Source organism: Neophocaena asiaeorientalis, unplaced genomic scaffold, assembly GCF_003031525.2.
Source record: "Neophocaena asiaeorientalis asiaeorientalis breed wild unplaced genomic scaffold, Neophocaena_asiaeorientalis_V1.1 scaffold87, whole genome shotgun sequence".
Classification (NCBI taxonomy): Eukaryota; Metazoa; Chordata; class Mammalia; order Artiodactyla; family Phocoenidae; genus Neophocaena; species Neophocaena asiaeorientalis.
Genome location: NW_020175432.1, coordinates 789,890 through 807,796, shown reverse-complemented (window position 1 = coordinate 807,796; position 17,907 = coordinate 789,890). Strand labels below are relative to the sequence as shown.

The 17,907-nt window shown below is 54.7% G+C and overlaps 2 protein-coding genes across 6 annotated transcripts in view; both read left to right on the top strand.

The window, feature by feature from the left end:
- The window catches only part of WIZ (WIZ zinc finger), a 23,769-nt gene extending 13,411 nt beyond the window's left edge, over positions 1 to 10,358 (top strand). For 2 of the 5 annotated variants that reach the window (XM_024767444.1, XM_024767449.1), the window contains 8 exons: positions 1,208 to 1,378; positions 2,317 to 2,820; positions 3,875 to 4,273; positions 4,850 to 5,401; positions 6,507 to 7,034; positions 7,231 to 7,650; positions 7,945 to 8,140; positions 9,190 to 10,358. In XM_024767444.1, the coding sequence (XP_024623212.1) occupies positions 1,208 to 1,378; positions 2,317 to 2,820; positions 3,875 to 4,273; positions 4,850 to 5,401; positions 6,507 to 7,034; positions 7,231 to 7,650; positions 7,945 to 8,140; positions 9,190 to 9,349 (2,930 nt within the window). In that variant the 3' untranslated portion in view covers positions 9,350 to 10,358. The remainder of the gene's footprint in view (positions 1 to 1,207; positions 1,379 to 2,316; positions 2,821 to 3,874; positions 4,274 to 4,849; positions 5,402 to 6,506; positions 7,035 to 7,230; positions 7,651 to 7,944; positions 8,141 to 9,189) is intronic. The other 3 variants (XM_024767447.1, XM_024767445.1, XM_024767448.1) reach the window with 3 other exon arrangements.
- Positions 10,359 to 13,449: 3,091 nt separating this feature from the next.
- Positions 13,450 to 17,907, top strand: part of AKAP8L (A-kinase anchoring protein 8 like) — a gene marked incomplete at its 3' end in the record, with an annotated part of 29,335 nt that continues 24,877 nt past the window's right edge. The window contains exon 1 of the mRNA XM_024767463.1: positions 13,450 to 13,550. Coding sequence (XP_024623231.1) covers positions 13,538 to 13,550 — 13 coding nt within the window. The remainder of the gene's footprint in view (positions 13,551 to 17,907) is intronic.

The window sequence follows — 17,907 nt, the reverse complement described above, 5'->3', positions numbered from 1 at the left end:
GTCCCGGGCTTCAGAAACACTCTCTGCCGTCACTTCGCGGAACCCTCACCCCATCTGACAGATGCCCCCTGAACCCTTTGGAGCCTCTGGATCGTCTCTTAACACAGTCCCTGTATCTCCCGCGCGGAAACCCACTCCAAGTCACTTCAGCCTTGACAAGGGCCCTGCCCCATCTGACAGACGCGCCCACTCCACCCGGAGGCTTTGACAAAGTCCTCGGCGTCCCGTGCCCCGGTGCATCCCCCGACCACCTACGTCTCCTTGCCTCTGTAGAAGTCAAACTGAGTCAGGGACCTGCCTGCCCTCCTATTAACAACACTGAGCACCTTCAGGGTCCCGTCTGACACACAGTTCCTTCATTCTCAGAGCTCTCTCATGCTCTGAATGCTAAACCCGGGGCTCAAGAGGCTTCTCAAGCCCCTTTTTCTGAAAAATTAGACCATGAAAACTCACCTTTGACTGTCTGTCCTCCTATACGCCTCACCCGGAGAAGCTTCCTGGCCTGATGGATGCCTCAGAGACTTCCTATAAAGTTCTGTGATTCCTATTCTCTCTGTCCCCAGTAAGGTCCCCTGCTGGTCCAGGATCCTAGTTCTTACCTTACCCCACCTAGGGCTTAGCTTGTGATCAGACCACCCCAGGATCCCCAGTTGTCTCTGCAACCCCAGCCCCAACTGTCTTGTCTGGTGGAGATTCCCCACAAGTTCCCTGGAGCCTTCTTCATGTTCTGAGCTCCCTGCCTCTGCCTTGCCTCTCTGGCCTCTGTCCCTGGCCTTGTCTTACTGAATTCCCCTTCTGACTGCCACCTACCCGCCCCCAAGACTGATAGATGCTTCCCTCCACAGAGAGGAGCCCAGAGAGATCTCTCTGCCCAGAGAGATATTTTCTCTGAGATCTGCTAAGGTGGGAGTCTTGGCTCAGACTAGCACTGCGTCCCCTGACCTGTCCGTGTTCTGGTAGGTGGAAGCCATTCCTAGTCTCTGCTGTCAGTTGGCAGCCTTGACATCCCTGCGTCATATTGGTGCTCGGGGTTATGGACGGAGCCTCAGCTTTCATGGGGTGAGCTGCATTCCAAAGTGAGAGCAGGCACCAAAGATGAGGAAGAAGGCTCCCACCACCACCACCAATGTACCCCTGGCCCTCAGTCCTTACAGGGGTAGACAGCCCACGCCTTGCCTGGGCTGAGCCTGTCTTCCCAACCTCACAGGCTTGGGTTCTGAGGAAAACGCAATGGTGGCCATGGACTTGGGCTCCCCCCTGCTCCCCAAGAAGAGCCTGCCTGTCCCTGGGCCCCTGGAGCAGGTGGCCAATCGGCTGAGCAGCAAAGTGGCTGCAGAGGTTCCTCATGGCAGTAAGCAGGAGCTGCCAGACCTCAAGGGTGAGTGGCGCAGGAGGCAAGGGTGCCGGCCAGGCTGGTCACACTCACAGGGAGCTTTTGGGCCTGGTAGTTAATGTGGGGCCCGGGAGTTAATGTGGGGCCCCAGGTTGGCCACAGCTTTCTCTCTGGCCTCTCATGGCACCAAGGAGACACCCAGCTATCTTCTCTCTTGAGCTTTTGCTGTCACAGGCATGCATGGCCTTGAGCCCTGGTCAAGGGAGGGGCATCCGGAGAAGCAGTGGACATGTTCATCCAGAGCTCACACCCAGACCCAGTTCATTTGCTGACTTTGATTGCTGATAGCTATGTGATCTTCTGCATGAAACTGCCTTGTTTGTCCATTGATTCTCAGGTCATTATTGAGTAATGACAGGCACTGTGCTGGACCCTAGGGATGTGAGAGATGCAAAACAGACCTGGCCCTTGTCCTTGGGAGTCACTGAAGTTGGGGAGCAGGGAGGCAGAGAAGCAGATAAGCAGGGATAAGGGCCCTGCAGAAGAGGGTGCAGGCAGGGCACCACAGAGACCATGGCTGAGGCCTCCAACCTAGCGTTTGGGGCATGAATTAAGCTGCACATGGTGGCTAGGCCTTAGCTTTTGTCTGGTAGGTCAGCATCTGTGTGAAAACCTGCTGCCAGGGCACCCTGGTACGTTAGAGATCCGAAAGGCGTTCCACTGGCCGAACCACAGAAGCGCTGTGCTCCTGCTGTGTGCCTTTGGGCACAACTCTTCCCCTCTCTGAGACTCAGTTTCCTTATTTGCAAACTGAACAGGCTAATTCCTGCCTCATTAGGGTCATTTTAAGGGTGGGAGGTGTTGACAGAAGCAAAATGCTTGCAAGAGCCTGGGTGAGTGGGGCCCCAAGGGGAGGAGAAGTGGGAGAACAGAGATTGTGCAGCCTCACAGCTAGCTCTCCTGGCCTCCGTCTCACCTTCCAGCCCAGAGCCTGACCACCTGCGAGGTCTGTGGTGCCTGCTTTGAGACACGCAAGGGCCTGTCCAGCCACGCGCGCTCCCACCTGCGGCAGCTTGGGGTGGCTGAGTCGGAGAGCAGCGGTGCCCCCATCGACCTCCTCTACGAGCTCGTGAAGCAGAAGGGCCTGCCCGACACACCCCTTGGGCTGCCCCCGGGCCTGACTAAGAAGTCCAGCTCGCCGAAGGAAATGGTTGCTGGAGCCCCACGACCCGGCCTGCTCGCCCTGGCCAAGCCCCTCGATGCCCCTGCTGTCAACAAGGCCATCAAGTCACCTCCCGGCTTCTCGGCCAAGGGCCTGGCCCACCCACCCAGCTCCCCACTCCTCAAGAAGGCATCACTGGCCCTGGCGGGCTCCCCTACCCCCAAGAATCCTGAGGACAAGAGCCCCCAGCTGTCCCTGAGCCCCCGGCCGGCCTCCCCAAAGGCACAGTGGCCCCAGTCTGAGGACGAGGGGCCCCTGAACCTCAGTGAGTGTGGGTCCTGGGAGCCGAGGGAGGTCCTGGCACTGGGAGGGGCAGGGCCTCAGGTTGGGCTGCAGGGCTCAGGGTGGGGGCAATGGGGACTACAGCGCCTGTGTCCTGAGTCGACTGGGCCAGAGTGTGTTAATCAAGGTGCTGCGTCTCCTGTTGGGCCAGCCACGCTGCATATTATCTGTCTCCCATTTCACTTCGATTTTCTAACCCCTGGAAGCCTGGCTGTGGCTACTGAGCCTGCCAGGGTCATCCTTACCACTTAGGGGCAGCTTTTGGCTTTCTCTGGGCCTGAGGGTTGGGGCAGTGAAGGTAACCAGGGCTCCCGTGGGGCACCTTGGGTCCTGCAGGTAGACAAGTGGTCCACCTGACAGGAGGTCCCATGGTTGGCCCTGCCTTCACATCCTCCTGCTCCTGGTGTCCTTTGCAGAGGTACCTGTGTGCCCAGGGATGGAGCTGTACCTCCTGGGCTGCCTGTGAGCATGGCAAAGAAACTCCCAGGCATGAGCAGATTTAACAAGGGCATCCCTTAGGAAGTTAGGCCTTCCCACACATTTGTGGTCATTAGAGTCTGGGGGTGAGCCTAGGGTCTGGCACCCTGCCCAACAGGGCACCCCAGTTGCTCCTCACATTCCGACAAAGCTGCTTCCACTGTCTGCTGTGCTTCCAGGAGCAGCGTTCTGAGCAGGTGTGCCCTTGGCTGTATGATGCTCAGCAGCCTGTGGGCCCCTGCTTTGCACCCGCCCCACACCCTGCACAGCTCCATAGCTGAGGTCCCTGGGAAGAAGGCTTGGGAGCATCAGACTGTGCCATTGGAATTTGGCCACTGCCTCTGTACTCCACATCCTTACGCTCTCTACACTCACCTTGATGCCAGAGGGCTAGGCACAGAACAGGACTTTCAGCTTCCCAAAACCTCTTAAATCTGTGGCACGAGTCTTGGACCTCCAGCAGCCTGGGCAGCCGAGAATCACACCAGGCCCTCCCGCCTCAGTCCCCCAGGGCCGGCCAAGGTGGCGGCCGTGAACCCCCCTGTGTTTTGTCTCCGCAGCTTTAGATAGTGACGGGGGCAGAGAGCTGGACTGCCAGCTGTGCGGTGCCTGGTTTGAGACCCGCAAGGGCCTGTCCAGCCACGCCCGCGCCCACCTGCGCCACCTGGGCGTCAGCGACCCGGACGCCAAGGGATCCCCCATAGACGTGCTCCACGGGCTCATCAGGAGGGACGGCGTCCAGATCCGCCTCCCACCCGGGCGTGGCACCCTGGCCCTGCTGGGGCGGCCTCCTCCCGCCTCTGCGGCCCTCTCCTTGCTCCCCCCCCCACCGCCGGCCACGAAGGCCAAGCTGAAGGCCGAGGGTATGGCCAGCCCCTGGGGGAAGCAGGACCTCTCAGCCGCCGCAGCCGCTGGCATTTTCTGGGCCTCTGATGTGGAGCCGTCTCCTCTCAACCTCTGTAGGTTCTCGCTTCAGCCGCCCCCTCCTCCCTGCGGGCCCTGGAGCCCCTCCCAGGGTGGGGGTCACAGCCCCATCCCTACTCCCTCCCTGCTGGGGCAGGGAGTGGACAGGGGCCCTTAGCAGTGGACCAGTTCTGCCCAGAGATCTTGTCGGCAGTCAGCTGCTAGGCCTTCTCTCTTGGCCTTTGACCTCCATGACAGACTTTCCCTGAGAATGAAGGCCAAGGGTGGGGTGCTGCCTTTTGGTGTGGAAGGTGCCCATGGTTGCCCCTGGTCTGGATGGCAGGGCTACCACTTCCTGCCCCCATCCTCGTTAGGACCCGCAGAGCCGTCGAGTCTTGGTTCTGTCCTTTTCTGCCAGGACCAAGGGCCCATGCGCTCTCTAGAGCCTCCCTGTGCTCCTGCCGGGTGTCTGGCCCCCCCGCCCTGCTCCTCAGTTCCCTCACTTGCACTTGCTCTCCACCACCACCCCAGCCCCTGGACGTGCTGCTGTCCACGCCCAGCCGACCAGGAGACCCACAGGTGACTGTGCTAACAGTGCCCACGGTGCTAACTGCCCCTTTCTCCTGCTGCAGCTTCGGGCCCAGAGCCGGCACGTGACATCCGCTGCGAGTTCTGTGGCGAGTTCTTCGAGAACCGAAAGGGCCTGTCGAGCCATGCACGCTCGCACCTGCGGCAGATGGGCGTGACCGAGTGGTACGTCAACGGCTCACCCATTGACACGCTGCGGGAGATCCTCAAGAGACGGACCCAGTCCCGGCCTGGTGGACACCCCAACCCGTCAGGGCCTAGCCCAAAAGCCCTGGCCAAGGTGGTGGGCAGCGGAGGTCCTGGCAGCTCACTGGAAGCCCGCAGCCCCGCGGACCTTCATCTCTCACCCTTGGCCAAGAAGTTGCCACCGCCACCAGGCAGCCCCCTGGGCCACTCACCGACTGCCTCTTCTCCTCCCACGGCCCGGAAGATGTTCCCAGGCCTCTCTTCACCCTCCCTGCCCAAGAAGCTGAAGCCTGAACAAATGCGGGTGGAGATCAAGCGGGAGATGCTGCCGGGGGCCCTTCATGGGGAGCCGCACCCATCCGAGGGTCCCTGGGTGGCACCTCGGGAAGACATGACCCCCTTGAACCTGTGTAAGTGTGTCCCTGGGGCAGGACAGGGAGAACAGGTAGAGGGGTCTTCCCCCACATTTCCCTCGGGGATACCCAGAACACCCAGGGTTGCAATGGAAGGGAAGTACGCAGGCCCAAAGGACAAGGGGCTAGCTGTGTGTTCCTGCTGTGCAGACCCCCAACTGAGCTGCTTCTTGATTATTCCTCATTCCTATGAGGGCGGCAGAATTGTGTCATTAGGCAATGGCAAAAAGATTTTATCTCTGTACCATCTTTAATCTGTTGGTAGTGGCTACCATCCAGATTCCTAGGGATCAATTGGTGATGTCTGCCATGGGCAAGAGTATATGAGTATTGGAAATGGGTGTCTTCCTCATATTCCTGGTCACTAAGTACTTGACATTTGGAGTTTGAGTTAAGGTCTCGGCTGCTCCAGAGTCTAGCAGTATATGACCTTGGGCAGTTGCCTCTTTTGGAAGATGGAGATCAGCATGGTCCCAACTCTGTAACAGGGTTTTCTTAAGTGGTGTAAAGCACTTAGCTTTAACGGTTAAAGCTCTTTATGCAGTAGCTGTAACATCCCTGTTATAACAAGCAAGTGCATTTCCCTCTCAAACTGTCACTTAGCTGCTGTGTGCCGAGCAGGTGAGGATGGCCCAGGCCTCTGCCTTAGTGCTCACATGCATTTCATGTCTGCTTTATACCACGTGCTTTGAATGGCTCCCGCTTTAGGGTCCCCCCACCCCAGTAACACAGGGAGGTGGTTTCCATCTCCATTTTGCAGAGGAGGAAACTGAGACTCGGGGCAAGTATCTTGCCCAGCATCACACAGGGGGTCACAGCCAAGCTTGCGTCTGAGCCCAGGATCCAGGGAGTGCTTGTTCCTTGATACTTCACAATGTCATAGGGAGTCATCATGAAGGCAGCTAGAATTTGAGGTTACAGAACAAGCAGAAGGGCTGGATGATGTACACAAGGGCCTCTGGAGGCAGATGAAGGAGCGGGTCGTTCAGGTCTGGGGCTGCATGGATGGGACAGAAGGGTACTTAACACTGACCTTGAGCTTGGAGGCTTCCTGCCAACAGCCACCACCTCCTTCTCCTCCCCCTGCCCCGACCCCCTGCAGCGTCCCGGGCAGAGCCAGTACGTGACATCCGCTGTGAGTTCTGTGGCGAGTTCTTCGAGAACCGAAAGGGCCTGTCGAGCCATGCACGCTCGCACCTGCGGCAGATGGGTGTGACCGAGTGGTCTGTCAACGGCTCACCCATCGACACGCTGCGGGAGATCCTCAAGAAGAAATCCAAACCATGCCTCATCAAGAAGGAGCCGCCGGCCGGAGACCTGGCCCCTGCCTTGGCTGAGGACGGGTCCCTCACGGTGGCCCCTGGGCCCATGCAGGCCCCTTTGCCGCTGGCGCCAATGGCTGGCCGGCCAGGCAAACCAGGAGCTGGGCCAGCCCAGGTTCCCCGCGAGCTCAGCCTGGCACCCATCACTGGTGCCAAGCCTTCAGCCACCAGCTACCTGGGCTCAGTGGCAGCCAAGCGGCCCCTGCAGGAGGACCGCCTCCTCCCAGCAGAGGTTAAGGCCAAGACCTACATCCAGACTGAACTGCCCTTCAAGGCAAAGACCCTCCATGAGAAGACCTCCCACTCCTGTAAGCAGTGGTTGGCAGGGTCCTGGGAGGGCATCTGCCAGGGCCTGTAGGGCTGGGCAATGCCGTGCACACAGTTATCCCCAGTGGGGGTCAAGGCCCCAGTGGGAGGCGGGACTGGCTCCTGACCTGGGCAGCGCCTTCTGGGTACCCTTGCTCCCTTTGGGCTGGGGCTCAGCAGCACCCCCTCTGCCTGCAGCCACTGAGGCCTGCTGCGAGCTGTGTGGCCTTTACTTCGAAAACCGCAAGGCCCTGGCCAGTCATGCACGGGCGCACCTGCGGCAGTTCGGCGTGACCGAGTGGTGTGTGAACGGTTCACCCATCGAGACACTGAGTGAGTGGATCAAGCACCGGCCCCAGAAGGTGGGCGCCTACCGCAGCTACATCCAGGGCGGCCGTCCCTTCACCAAGAAGTTTCGCAGTGCCGGCCATGGCCGCGATGGCGACAAGCGGCCGCCCCTGGGGCTGGCACCCGGGGGCCTGGCCGTGGTGGGCCGCAGTGCCGGGTGTGAGCCAGGGCTCGAGGCTGGCCGGGCAGCTGACAGTGGTGAGCGGCCTCTGGCAGCCAGCCCACCAGGCACTATGAAGGCTGAGGAGCACCAACGGCAGAACATCAACAGTGAGTGCTGGTGGAGGAGGGTCATGTGCTGCCACCTACTGGGGTTCTCCTGGATGCCCCCTGGGTTCTCTGCTGTGCATCTGCCCTTAAGTCGCTTTCCCAGTTTGCCCTCCCGTTCAGTCATCCATCCTTCATCCCACCTGTCCCGAGGTCCAGGAGGTGTCCAGTCATCCGTTGTCCTGACTTAAAATTCCCCACAGCATTTGCCCCTTGCTCGCTGAAGGCAGGAACTTCCTCAGGGGACTTGCCCTCTGGCTCATCTCCTGTCCCTCTCCCCACCTTTCCCCACCTCAGAATTTGAGCGCCGACAAGCCCGCCCTCCAGATTCCTCTGCAGCCCGGGGTGGTGAGGAGGCCAATGACCTGCACCAGAAGCTGGAGGAGGTGCGGCAGCCTCCGCCCCGGGTCCGGCCAGTCCCCTCCCTGGTGCCCCGGCCCCCCCAGACATCACTCGTCAAGTTCGTTGGCAACATCTACACCCTCAAGTGCAGGTATGCAGCCCGCAGGGGAGGGAGGGAGAGAGACTACCCGCCCGGGACTTGGCCCTCCAGAGCCTCTGAACAGGACTTGGGCTGGTGGAGGCAGGAGATGTAGCCTCAAGGACTGCCCTGGGCTGTGGCTGGACCCAGGTTAAGGGCTCCTCACAGACAGCAGCACCACAGAGCATCAGGCTGAGACCTTGAGCTTTATAGCCAACAAGACCTGAGTTCAGTTGCCAGCTCTGACCCCAGCTTACTGACCGTGAGCAAGGATTTCCTGCTGCATGCCTCAATATTCCCACCTATAAAACGGGGTTGATAACAGACCTACCTAATAGATTTGTTATGAGGATTAAAAGAGTTGAGTATAAAGCATTCAAACTGTGCCTGGCGCATGGTAAGCACTTGGCAAGTATTTGCCGGATTAAAAAAAAATAGGTCTCAGTTCATTCTTACCAAAGTCCGTGTGTACATCAGAGGCCAGGAAACAGAGTCTGAGATGTGATGTGTCTGCCTCAGGCCACACAGGCCAAGTCAGAGGTAGGATTGGAACCTAAGTCTCGGAGCCATGAGCTTGGGTTCTGGGCCCCTATGCTGTGAGGCCTCCCTTGGGGCCGAGAGGATGAGGAGCTAGTGAGTTGGATGGGTAGGAGTTAGTGCCCAACTCCCTTTCCCTGGCTCCCATCATTCTCTCCTGGGGCCTGGTTGGGTAGGATCTGCTTCTCTATGTTCTCTTCCATTTCAGAGCACATGCTTCGGTCAGCTGGCAGAGGTGCTTGGGAAGCTGGTTGGCCCATACCCAGTCCCTGAGCCAGCAGACTGCCCTGAGCATAGAGACAGGGGTCTCCAGGGGACCCTACCGTGACCCCATGATGGGTAGAGGTAGCTGTACATGGGAGAACATCTAGCTTCTGGGTCCCCCTTCTGTCAAATCCTGGGCTTACTTTGTTGACTCTGAGTAGCAGTAGGTGTGCCTGATGCTCAGAGTGTGGCCAGGGCTATGCTTCCACCTCTCCTCACTGCAGTGGCCACTTCTCCTTCTCTCTGTTCCCCCCCTACAGGTTCTGTGAGGTGGAATTCCAGGGGCCCCTCTCCATCCAGGAGGAGTGGGTGCGGCACTTACAGCGGCACATCCTGGAGATGAATTTCTCCAAAGCGGACCCTCCGCCCGAGGAGCCCCAGGCCCCACAGGCACAGACAGCGGCAGCAGAGGCGCCCTAACACAAAAGCATTCCAGATCCCCTCTCGTGCCACCTCTATCTCCTCTTCCTCCTCAGTCTCCTCCTCCCTCTCCTCCCTCTTTCTTTTCCGTTTCCAAAGGAGCAAGCCAAAACCTCAAACCGGCACCTTTCAGGAGCCGGGCACACTACATCCGGGGCACTGGAAGCCAGCTAGCCATGCTTCCCCCAGCCTGAGGACTCTGGGGCCACACACAGGGCATCTTCCTTCAGCCCACACCCACCTGCCCACCCAGTTCAGCAGGGGCAGCGGCCAGGTCTCTGGTGGCAGCCATTCTGTTCACAAGGGAGGAAGGCCAGCGTTCTCCCACGTCTAACAGCCAGGCAGGCTATGTTTGCCATCCGTGGCCACTTGCAAAGACCCCAAGGACCCCTGTCCTGGTTCCCTCTTGCCCCTATGAGTATCCTCTCACACGCACGCACGCACGCACGCACGCACTCAACGTACCTCGTGAGACCCGGGAATCTGCCCCAGCCCTCCAGTTCCCGGGTCGAACGACAACCACATCATGCCACGGTGCTTGCTCAGGGGAAGCCACACTCCCTCTGTGGCCCGCTGCTGGGGCCTGGGAGCCCCCCCACTGAGCCCACAATGCCACGGAAATCCTTGTTGGCCACCCCCACAAGAGGGGCCTTCCCAGCTGGGAAGAGCTCAGAGCTGACAGCTGCCTCCTGCCATGTCAAGGCCCCCAGAGCCTTGGGGGCTCCAGGGCCTGGGAGGGGGTGGGGGTGGGACTCTCCTTCCCCACCCTCACCCCCCTCCCTCTTTTCACTGTTGCTTTCTATGTATAGCTCCCTAGATCTTTCCACTTTTTTAAAACCGCATTTTGTGTAGAGAATAAGGAACGTGGATCTTTTTATTTTGCAGTCCTGGGCCAGCTAGAAACCGGGAGCTGATTGACCTTTTAACTTTTTTCAGTGGCCGCATTTTGGTTATCGATGTACCTAGAAGTATGTAAATTAGATTAAATTTCTCTTCTGGAAACACCCCAGGGCAGGCAGCCAGCGTGTGTTTTTCTGTCGAGTGGACAGGCTGGCATTGTCTGTCTGGCAGCCAGGGCTGGGATCGAGCCACCTCCGCCAAAAGCCCCTGGAAGCCCTGGGTTTTCCTGTTGGCCACCAAGCCCACCAGACCTTTCTGGGGATGAGCCCAAGTTCCCAGCTGTTGGCGCTCGATGGCATGGCTGGTGTGGATGCTCTGGCCAGCTGGTGAAGCGGCTCCTGTGAGCTGAGGAGAGGAACCAGGACTCTGGGCAGCTGGTCTGGGAAGGGAGCCAGGATTGAGAAGTGATTGAGGCCTGAAGGGCTCTCTGAGGGCAGGAGCTGTCCAGTGAGGGTGTGGGGGACTCGTTGGGGGAGGGTGAAGTGCACAGCTGCTGGGACTGGCCTGCCTTCAAGACATGTGACTTGTCTGGAGACACATACACCCTGAACCTGACTAACATGAGGGGAAAAAGAGAGCTGCTGGCTCCTTTTCGTTGTTATTTATTTTCTCGTTCTGCAAATGTTTATTGAACATTTCTGAGATTTTAAGAGATTTTGTTGGCTGCTCCTTCTTGTTTATTGCATGTGGTTTCTCAGCTCATCATTTTCACTTAAACAGCCAAGGGCTAGAAAGTAGAAATGACCTCATGGGGCAGAGGCCTCCTCCACCCCCAACCCTATTGTCCTGGGCCCCCCACCATGTCCCTGGCTGGGAAGGAGGGGCTAACAAGCTGTGATAGTATGCCCTCAAGAGTAGTCTTGGCCTGCATACTTGGCTTTTCTGTTCGTGTGAAATCAGGACACACATCTTGCCTGGTGGAGGAAGGCCTCTATTACTTAATGTCTAACCAATGCTGTGGGTGGGCATGTGTGAGACTTTGAAAGCCGGTAGGGCATCTCCTGGGATGAGAGCACCTCCTCTTTCAACTTTTTATAAATTAGTTTAAAAAACCCAGTAAATTTTTAAAAGTGATGTAAGCTGGATGAAAAAAAAAAGTTCAAACTATGCAAGAGCTTACAAAGTAATGTGGGAGGCCCTTCCCCACCCACAGTTGTGCCGTGATAGCTATGTCAGTCCTTGAAAGGGTTGAATACAATTGCCACAAAGGGATCTTTTCCTAACACTTGTGAGCACACCCCTTCTCGTAAGCAGTTTTAGTGCCTCTCTAATGAAGTTGGCAAATGAGGGTAAAATATGGCTTTGGTACATGCTGTGAGGGAAGCTATGGGATCCAGGAGAGATGTCCTGGGGCCCTGCCTTAGTTTGGAGGGCAGGCAGGCATCCTTGAGGGTGACACTGAAATTAGCCCCACAACTGGAGTGCACATTAATCAGAGTTTTATGTACTTCATATATGGAGTTTATCAGTGCATCGTGAACCTTGTCCCATGTGGCAGCAAATTCTGCGTGAGGCCCATTTTTGGAGGAGTTGTTAAAACATTTTATCATGGGGAATTCTAACCACGCAAAAGTGGAATAGTAAAATGAACCGTCATCTACTCATCAGTTATAAACTCATGACCAATGTCTTCAGCTATAAGCCCTCCATGCCCTCCTCTTTCCTCCATCTGAATTACGGTGAAGCACATCCTGGTCATCAGATCAATTAATATATTAATGTTTCAGCATATTTCTCTGAAGGATATGGACTTTATTTTTTATTATTATTTTTATTTTTTTGCGGTTCGCGGGCCTCTCATGTTGTGGCCTCCCCCGTTGTGGAGCACAGGCTCCGGACGTGCAGGCTCAGCGGCCATGGCTCACCGGCCCAGTCGCTCTGCGGCATGTGGGATCTTCCCGGACCGGGGCACGAACCCGTGTCCCCTGCATCGGCAGGCGGACTCTCAACCACTGCGCCACTAGGGGAGCCCGGATATGGGCTTTAAAAAGTGCCATCGGAAAAAGAAAGTGCCATCGTTAAAGAAATGGGCAATTCCTTAATATCAAAAAGTGAGCTATTTTTTTTGGCCATGTGGTGCGGCATGCAGGATCTTAGGATGCGGGAACTTAGTTCCCTGACCAGGGATCGAACCCGTGCCCTCTGCATTGGGAGCACGGAGTTGTAACCACTGGACCACCAGGGAAGTCCCAGTAGCTGTATAAGTAAAACAAAAAAAAAATGTAAAAGTCATACAACTTGAATTTTCACAAGCACCATTGAGCATGATTTTCAGTGTCTGTAGCTCTGTCAAGTCATCTCTTAGAAGTTATGAAATGTCTCTGATAGTGTATTCCACACATCCCAGTGAGGGTGCTGAGGAGAGAGCTGGAGCCCGGCTGGGCTACTTAATGCAGGATCTCCGAAGTCCAGAAGAAACCAAGAGGGGTTTAGAGGGGTAGTTCCAGCTTTGACACTTAAGTGTCAAGGACCCTGAGCAAGTTCATGAATTCCAAGCCTCAGTTTTCTTATCTTTTAAGCGGGAGTTTTAAAAAATTTCCTCACAGATATGAGGGGGCATTTGAAATGATAATACAAATATAGTTATTAAGTATATAATATAACCATGCTATATACTTGTTATCATTATGAAACGGTGGATAACAAAATGTAACATTTCTTTAGAGCACCCGGTACCGGACTGAATTATTTGCATACATTATCTCACGTATTTGAACGTGTGCCCAGTATCTTGTTTGGCGCTTAGTTGTAATTTTCACTCCAACGTGGTTTTCCCGTATTCGTTTTCGAGCTCAAGGCCAGAGAAGTTAGGAAAGAGCGTAGGTTGGCACAGCACCCCCATGGCAGATCCGGGATTGGAGGTGTGCCCTGCGCTGTTAGACCCGGCTCCCACCTGCTGGCCTCCAGGGCACAGACCCTTCTCCAGCCTGACTGCGCTTGGGCCCCAGGTCTTTCCGTAGTGCACAGCTCCGCCCCTTCGAACTCCACAGGATTCCACCTCCAGGCCGTCTCCTCTGAGCCAATCACCGTGGTCCTGGGATAACGGGAGGCGGGAGTAGGGTGGGGCTCTCGCGAAATTGGCACCACCTTCAGCCACTGGCATAAGGACATTTCGAGATGGACAGCGGGGCTATTCAATAGGCGTGAAGCAAGGTCCGGAGCGAGCCAATGCGGTCGGGAGGCGGGGCTCAGTTGTGTGTAGAAGGAGGCTGGGGGGTTGTCGCCGCTTTCGCGGCCTCTGACGCGTGGAGCAGCTGTTTGAGTCTTCGGTGCAGCGTCGTTACTGCCATGAGCTACACAGGTGGGCCCGGCAGGGTGGTGTGGGGTCGGGTCCGGGAGGGGAGGGACAGGGATGTGCCAGAGCCGCGCCGGGCTCGTCCGTGCCTCCCCCGGGGCTCGGACACTGCCCTCTCTGCGGTCACAAAATGGCGCCGCAGGCCCGTCGCCTCAGTTTCGCGCCCCTCACGCCTAGGCGTCTTAGTTCTCTGTGTTGGCAACTTTGGATCCCGGCTCCCGGCCGCCAGAAGTCTTGGCTTCTGTCGTCTGTGTCCGTGGGCCTTGGCCTCGGCGCCTGAGATGTCTCTTCCGTTCCTGGCCCAGCCCCCTGGGTCCTCGACGCCTCAGGTCGCCCTTTCTCAGGCCTCGGCCCTTCAGGTCAGTCTGCTGACTCGGCTGCCGTCGCCATTGCCATACTGTTTCCCGCGCAGTTTCCGTGCAGATGCCGCAGCTGCCCGCATCATCCCCCGCTTTTATCTGCTTCAGGCTGGGAGAGGCGCCAGGCCCGGCGGGGGGATGAGTAAATCAATATATGAAGGATTTGGGCTGAATGGGAATCTCGCGTCCTTAGGGACTGAGCCTGAGCCTTGTGGGGAATGGCTAGCTTCCGCGTTAACTCATTCCACATCTGTCAAATTCATCGTGTCGGGGTTGAATAGACACTGGAATACTGACAAGAGCTCCTCAAGCGTTTTATAGAGAAGGGCAGACCATAATTGGCAAACAGACAAACATAGTATATATCGTGGGGTGTTCAGTACCTTGAGGGGGTCGCTGTATAACATGGGGTGGTTGGGGACCTCTGAAGAGGTGACATTTGAGCAGAGACCTGAATGGAAGGAGGGAGTAAAGGATATCAGGGGGCCTTCGACATAAAGACGCAGTGGCAGGAGCTGCCTGACTGGTTAAAAGATCAGCCAAGGCGATCAGTGGGACTTGAGCTAAGGGGAGAAGGGGGGATGATGAGATTAGAGAAGGGGCCATAGGCTATGCTTGGGTGATTTCAGATCATCCCTGGATGAATTCAGAGGCTGCCTGAGTCTGCCTTGGGAATAACGGATGAGGCTTCTCAGCCAAGAGCCTCCCTTGTAATGGGGGTATTACAGGCGTGAGCATGTGTGGTTGTTGGGCAACCAGCATTCTACTTGGAATGTTTTTAGGACTGAGAATGGAACCTGAGCCTCTGGGGCTGCTCTATAGGCTGCTTTATATTGGCCTAGACAAGAAGGTAGTGTTAGCCCTCCAGGTCAGGAGCTTGGCAAGAACTCCAGTTTTTAAAGCAACCATCCCTTAGCCCAGTGGTTCTCAACCGGGGGCAATTTTGCCCTCCAGGGGACACTGGCAATGTTTGGAGACATTTTTGGTTTTCACTTCTTGGGGTTGGGAGTGCTACTAGTGCATCTAGTGGATAGAGACCAGGAATGCTGCTAAACATCCTACAGTACACAGGATGGCCCCACTGGAAAGAATTATCTGGCCCCAAACATCAGTAGTGCCGAGGTTGAGCAACCCTGCCCTAGCCTTTGTGTACCCTTCCTGGTTCAGGAGGAAAGTCAGTAGGGTTGTTGCTGACATATCTGGAATTGAGATGTGATCCTTTTCACCAAATCTTACTGAGAACTGGAAGACAGTTCTGTGGTTATCGGGGGCAGGATTGCTGAAGAAACCAGGGATAAATGGTGGGGGGCTGTGGGGTAGCTTAATAATGGACCATTTGTTTTTTTTATAGACAAGGAAGCTGAGTTTAGAGAGGGCACACATGGCCAATTCTGAATTTCAACTCCACATCTTATAGGCTGTAATTCTGGGTTTGAGTGGGCACTGAGGTAGCCAAGGTAATGAGGTAATGATTAGTTTTTCCTTGATTTTGATCAACTGAAAACCACAGTAGCTTTATAATGTGAGTCTTTCCCTTTTAAGAAGCAGACCACCGAAGTCAGAGGCATATAGGGACTTCCCTGTGGTCCAGTGGTTAAGACTCCACACTTGCACTGCAGGGGGCACGGGTTCAGTCCCTGGTTAGGGAACTAAGACCCTACATGCTGTTCGGTGCAGCCAAAAAATAAATAAAGTCAGAGGCATTTTATGTCACATTTCAGACAACTGTTTGCCTGTAAGGAGAACTTCTGGAGGCCTTGAAACAAATGTTACCATTATTAGTAAGCATAGAAGGTGATTAAAATAATTTATCTTTTTGATAACTTGTCCATTTTTTGAACCTAGTTTCTTTATGTGTACTTGAGAAAGAATGTTCCATCTCCAGCACAGACGGGGGGAGATTGGAGCAGTGGAAAAACAGGACAAAAATTCAGAATCGGGTCTTCAAACAAAGGTCTGAAATGCTACTAATCATTTTATAGGAATATTTATTATCTCACATATTTTCTGTGTGTTAGGAATGCACAGGTGGTTTAGCCCGATGGTTCTGGCTTGGGATTTCTCATGAGGTTACATTTTGGATGTTAGCTGGGACTGTAATCATCTGAAGGCTTGACTCAGGCTGAAGGTGACTCAAACTCATGTGGCTGGCAGGTTGGTGCTGGCTGTTGGTTCCTATACCATCTGGACCTCTCCACAGGCTTACTAGAGGGTACTCACTCTTTGCTGGCTAATTTCCCCCAGAGTGAATGATCTAAGAGAGAGCAAGGTGGAAGTCTCAGAAGTCACACTCAGTCATTTTTGCAATACCTTTTTGGTTACACTGGCTATCTCTATTAGTTTGGGAAGAGACAACGTAATGTCTGGAGGCAAGAATCATTGGAGGCCAACTTGGAGGCTGGTTATCACCAGATGGTAAAGGTTGGGGGCAACCTAACCCAGTTCCAATTGTCCTCTAATTTTTGTCACTTAATATCATTTCTTCAAAGAATCCCCTTCTAAAAGAAGAAGGAAAAGAATAAAACTGAGAAGCTTTGTGTATTTTTGAGCAAAAAAGATGTCAGAGAGGCCGGCCAAGAGGGAGGGGCTGTGATACAGAGTTATAAATCCATGGTCTGACCTTTCACTTTATATGACCAAAAACTTGCTTATTTTATTTTTTCACTCAGAGCTTATTTTATTATTTTTACTCGGAGCTTACCAAGCTGGTAAATTGAACTAAGAAGAGAACGATATCGCAGCCAGACAAGAATTTGTTCATAATTGGAGCATAACTGGCTAAGGAAGGTTCTGCCCTGGAGACAGTATCGTGGAAAAGAATATTAATGTGGGGAGGACAGGACTAGAGCAGTTTGCCGTTGAGCTCTGAAGGTTTGATGGATTGTCTTTCCTTTCTCCCCGGGGAGAATCAGGCCCCCTCTCCCCTGAATATACATAGATCTTTTGCTCCATGGCTTTTGTGTACTGGGTTCCAGCATGTATTTCTGTTAGCCTGTGGTAGGTTCCAGTTGCAGCTGCAGTACATACCAACCACATTACCTAAAGTCTGGAGCCATTTTGCCAGTGGCAGTATTGCTGAACAGACAAGTTTCCAGAAGCTAGTTGAGCAAACGGTGGAAAAGCCCCGTGTAAGGTACTTTTTACCCTGTGAGCCTTCCCCACAGGTCAGCCATCTTTGGAATGCTTTCAGTGTTTCTTGTGTACAGTTATTGATTATCAAGGGTTAAGATTTAAGTATCTCAGGAAGGTCTTGGGTCCCTGGAGGGAATCTATTCCAGTGTGCCCTCTTTAATTAGGGCAGGTAAAAAATGTTGGATTTGTATACTTCTCTCACCGGCTCTCTCATTCCCCAATGCCCAGTCTCACTTCTCTCCTCTGGGAAGTAAAGATAAAGTGTGGGTCCACTGATCCTTATTTGAAACCCTTGGAGCTGGGTGTGTTTTGGAATTCTAGCTTGAGAGGACATTCCACAGACCTGCACTGGGGTCTGGGGCAGCACCTTGTAATTAAATGAAGAAAGATAAAAATTATCCTCACAGGTCAGTTTTGCCCCAAAATGAGTGTTGACACCACATTTGAGGAGAACACTTGGTTTTCAGACCATTTTGGAATTGCAGGGTTTGGTTTTAAGTCCTTTTTGGAATTGCAGGGTAAGGGTCTTGGCCCTGTTCCTTTTGTTGGCTGTGGTGAGGATGAAATGAAATAATGCAGATAAAGCTCTTAGCACCCTGCAGGGGAAACACTTGTTAAGTTGTTGGCTGCTGTTGCTGTCATCTTTGTTGCTTAGGTCTTAAGAAATGAACATGATGTGTTGGTTTCTGCTGCGCTGTGAAGTGAATCAGCCATGAGCATACACACATCCCCTCCCTCTTGGACCTCCCTTCCCCTCCCCACTCACTTTCTCCCAAACCATTTTGATTATGACTTACTGCCTTCAGCCTCTTCCTTGTCCAGTATTGCCTGCATACCCGCCTTTTGACCTGAAGGGGCTGCTTTGATCATAT